This window comes from Zea mays, chromosome 2 (assembly GCF_902167145.1).
Source record: "Zea mays cultivar B73 chromosome 2, Zm-B73-REFERENCE-NAM-5.0, whole genome shotgun sequence".
NCBI classification, from domain to species: domain Eukaryota; kingdom Viridiplantae; phylum Streptophyta; class Magnoliopsida; order Poales; family Poaceae; genus Zea; species Zea mays.
This window is the reverse complement of record NC_050097.1, coordinates 47,775,472-47,779,692: the sequence shown is the minus strand read 5'-3', so window position 1 is coordinate 47,779,692 and position 4,221 is coordinate 47,775,472. Positions and strand designations below refer to the sequence as shown.

The 4,221-nt window shown below is 52.9% G+C and overlaps 1 protein-coding gene across 1 annotated transcript; it reads left to right on the top strand.

Annotated features, from left to right (window-relative positions):
* The first annotated feature begins 547 nt into the window (after positions 1-547).
* On the top strand, positions 548-1,472 carry LOC100284772 (22.0 kDa class IV heat shock protein). Its single transcript, NM_001157667.2, has one exon. It carries the CDS (start codon positions 671-673, stop codon positions 1,295-1,297), a length of 627 nt encoding a protein of 208 aa, NP_001151139.2. The 5' UTR covers positions 548-670; the 3' UTR covers positions 1,298-1,472.
* Positions 1,473-4,221: the final 2,749 nt, after the last annotated feature.

Below are 4,221 nucleotides of genomic sequence, written 5' to 3'. Positions count from 1 at the left end.
GGCTCCATAGTTTCGGGCACCCAGTGGCCGTCCACCCTGCCCGCTCAGGGCCGGCCCTGATCAACTGTCATGGTGTGCGGGCGAGAATGGAGAAAGACCGAGAAATGTGGAGCGGAGATAACAGCGGAGACCGGAGAAATTAGCTATAGCTATCTACAGAGAAGCAGTTTTACGGTTTTGTTCAGATTTGCGGTACGTGTCGCAGTCTGAAGCAGAACGTTGTGCGTATTTGATAGCCTTTTTCCCTGTCGTAGCGCACGAGGCCCATGGGAAAGTGAGGTATGATCTATGAGCGCTGAGCCCACAAGAAACGGTGACTCGGCCCAGCCCAAAAAAACACACCGACTAAGATGCTTCGGGAGATCTCTCCCGCCATCAGGTCGTTAAGCCGTGCGGCAAGCCTCGGCAAAAGCCTGGAATCCTCTCGAGCTCATCGAACCTTCTGGCTCGCCGCCAGCGCGCTCCATTCTCCAACTCCCTCACCAACACCTATAAATGTAGTCGCCTCTGCGCCATCACCATCGCGAAGACACACTGGGTAGGAAGAGCGCAGAAAAAGGAAGCAGCAGCTTTGATCGGGTGGAGTTTCTTGCTCACTGATCGTCGAGTTCCTGTTCGATCGAAGTTCCAGGTGCGCACGTACGCACTGAAGCCTTTGGGGTCCGTGACGATGTCGAGGAGAGCCGCAGCGTTGTTGCTCGCGTGCCTCGTCGCCGTGACAGCGGCGGCGCTGGCGGACGGCGCGCTGCTCCCGTGGTTCGGCGGCGGCCGGCGCGGGCTCGACGAGGCAGCGGTGTCCGACGTGGGCCTCCTGGCGGCCGACCCGTTCCGGATCCTGGAGCACGTCCCGTTCGGCTTCGACCGGGACGACGTGGCCATGGTCTCCATGGCGCGCGTGGACTGGCGCGAGACCCCCGACGCGCACGAGATCGTGGTCGACGTGCCCGGGATGCGCAGGGAGGACCTCAGGATCGAGGTCGAGGACAACAGGGTGCTGCGCGTCAGCGGCGAGCGGCGGCGCGCGGAGGAGCGCAAGGGCGACCACTGGCACCGCGAGGAGCGCTCCTACGGCAGGTTCTGGCGCCGGTTCCGCCTCCCCGAGAACGCCGACCTCGACTCCGTCGCCGCCAGCCTCGACAGCGGCGTCCTCACCGTGCGATTCAGGAAGCTGGCGCCCGAGCAGATCAAGGGCCCGCGCGTCGTCGGGATCGCCGGAGGAGACGGTGGCGCCGAGGCGAAGGAGAGCATCGGAACTGGCGCCGGAGATGGTCATCAGACCAAGAAGGTGGAGCTCTGAACAGTGAGGTGGGAATTGGGATGACTCAATGACGGAGATGGCTCTGCGCGTGTGCGTAGTTTTACTAGTTTATGTGTTCGCGTTTTTCTTTTTTGTGACAGCGTATATGCACTTGTATGGAGTGGAAGTGTGCCATGTTTTACTGAGGAATAAAAACCTACAGTACTAGTGTACTACGATCTTCCTTCCGCTGAAAAACACAGTTGCTGATGATCTTGCGACTTGCGAGACTGTTTTTTTTACTAATTGGTAACTGCATTCTAAAATCTGAAAGTAATTTGGGGAATTTTATACGACTGTGCTTTGTGTGGGCGCGTCCACAACGTCTGAGATGGGCGACATTGGCGGAGCTAGGGGCGTGTTTGGTGTGGCGCCTAAGCCGCCACACCGCGCCACACTTTTCAGCCACAAGTGTGGCGCCCAATTTGGCCGCCACACTTGTGGCTCAAAAGTGTGGCGCGGTGTGGCGGCTTAGGCGCCACACCAAACACGCCCTAGATCCGCTATAACTAAGGACAAACTCGTGCTCAAAAGCATGAGTTCCTTCTCAGATTTCCTTATCCTGAACTGTCCCTCCCACCAACGCCACCAGAATTGCCAGTTTTCCCTCCTGCGGGGGACAGCTGAGGCGGCAGCACCGGCGTCTCGGGCTGAAATTGGCAAGTGTGGTGAGAGCGTTTGATCACTCATTGTTCTCATTGTCGCCTTAGGCTATCCGCAGTGGTTCCTCTAAATTTTTTCTTTATATCATTTTTTTGTCACATCATCAACATTTTACTCACTACGTTTTCATCTCTTACAGCGGTTCCCCTTATACCCCACTACAATCATAAAATATCATTTCTTATATATACTTTTCAACTACTATCAATTTTTCATCTACTAACAATTTCTCGTTAACCCACTACTACATAAATAAACAGTCTGAATACTGTGAATAGTGAAACGCTAAATCTAGAGGGAGAGAGAAGGGGACCGGCCGGTAGGGGGCCCTGCAGGGGGTAAGACTGGTTGCAACTGTTCACTCTTGGCCTCCCCTCCCCTAATCCTGTAGCTCGCGTAGGGGATACAGAACAACTCTTCAACCCGCAACGACGTCCTCTACGGCGCCCCCTAGGTGGCGCTCGTCTTCTCTCTCACGCCAGATCTGGAGGAGCACTGTTCTCCCCCCACGCTGCTTCGCGGGGAGCACTGTTCTCGGCGGCGCTGCGCGCGCTCAAGCTGCTCGGCGTCGACGGCGTGGAGCTGCCGGTGTCCTGGGCCGTTGCGCAGCCCGGGCCCGGGGGATGGTTCGAGTGGGTCGGGTACCGCGGCGTCGCTGTCATGGTCCGCGACGCGGGGCTCGACCTCCGCGTCTCGCTCCGCACCGACGGCGACGCGCTCCCCGGATGGGTGGCCGACGCGGCGGCCGCCGACCCCGACGTCCTCTTCACCGACCGCTCCGGCCACCGCCGCGTGGGCTGCCTCTCCTTTGCCGTCGACGAGCTCCCCGTGCTCGTCGGCAAGTCGCCGCTCCAGGCCTACGAGGCCTTCTTCCGCAGCTTCGCTGAAGAGTTCGATGACTTGTTCGGATCAACGATCACGGTAAGAGGAGCCCTGGTCCAGGAGGAGAACACACTTAAAATATCAAGCACTTCCATTTTTGTCCATACAAATGTATACACGAATTTGTCACTTCGATGTATGTATTTTGTTCAAATGTTTGGATGAGTGGACATAGTCAATGTTCCCAGCGTGCATAGTTCAAAACAAAGTAAAATGATTTTTAATAATTTTTTATAACGAAATAGTGGAGATCAACTTGATTTTTTTTTTCTAAACTTAATGCGTAGCCGGCCAAGCGTTTGAAAGTAGAGGAAAGAAAATAGAAAATAAAGTTAGTTATGTTAGTTATGTGGAAATGTATATTTAATGTGTAGAGGGATATATAGGGGAATTTATAGGGGGGACGGTTGCAGGACGGGTAAATATAGGGGAGGGAATCTTGCTGACGTGGCTGTATAGTAACATTTAGGGGAAAAAATTTAGGGGGAACGGTTGCGGACAGTCTAACGCTGCGGGCGTAGAGCGCCCCCTACAGGCGCCATGTAAGGCTATCCGCAACCTTTACCCCTAAATTTTTCCCCCTATATCACTTTTCCCCCCTATTTTTTCATCTCCCGCAGCGGTTCCCCCTAAATACTCCCCCTATACCCCACTACCACTATAAAATATTATTTTCTATACCAACTATCAATTTTTTATCTACTAACAATTACTCTTGGACCCACAACACAGTGTTTAGGGTGATGAACAGTGACACGCTAGATCGGGGGGCGGTAGCGTCGACTGTTGCGGCCATAGGGTGCCCCCTACAGCCGACATGCAAGGGGAGGGGGGCGGTAGCGTCGACCGCTGCAGTCAGTCTAAGGGGAGAGGTCTGGCTGACGGCAACCGCTGCAGCTAGCCTTACTGGGGCATCAGGAGGGTTGTCGCAGTCGCAGAGAAACTGAACCAAATACCTTCTATTTAAGTCTCTATTTTTCTGCTTTTTCGTCATGAAAAAAAGCATACTTGTTTGGCTTTGGCTTTTGTCCCCTAAAAACCAAAAGCTAAATCAAAGGACTGGATCTAGGAAGTAGTTTCTTAAACTGACTTTCTCGCAGTGCAAAACTGAAAGCATATCTGTATCTGCTTTTAGTGGATTTCGGATGGAACTGTGAAATTATATAACTGCTTTTAGTGATTTCTACCAAACGGTTTTTAACTTTTTAACAGCTCACAGCCTACAACAGTTTTTCCATAGCTCACTGTCTACATCAGTTTTTTTTCACAGTTCAACAAAACATACCCTAATGCTTTTTTCAGTGGTGGTAGCGAATCCGAGTAGTTTGAGAGATTTTTATTTTTTTAAGTGAAATGAATTAATTTTCTTTAACAAATGA

Coding starts and splice junctions, on each gene's coding strand:
- LOC100284772 (NM_001157667.2), top strand. CDS start 671: ATGTCGAGGAGAGCCGCAGCGTTGTTGCTCGCGTGCCTCGTCGCCGTG.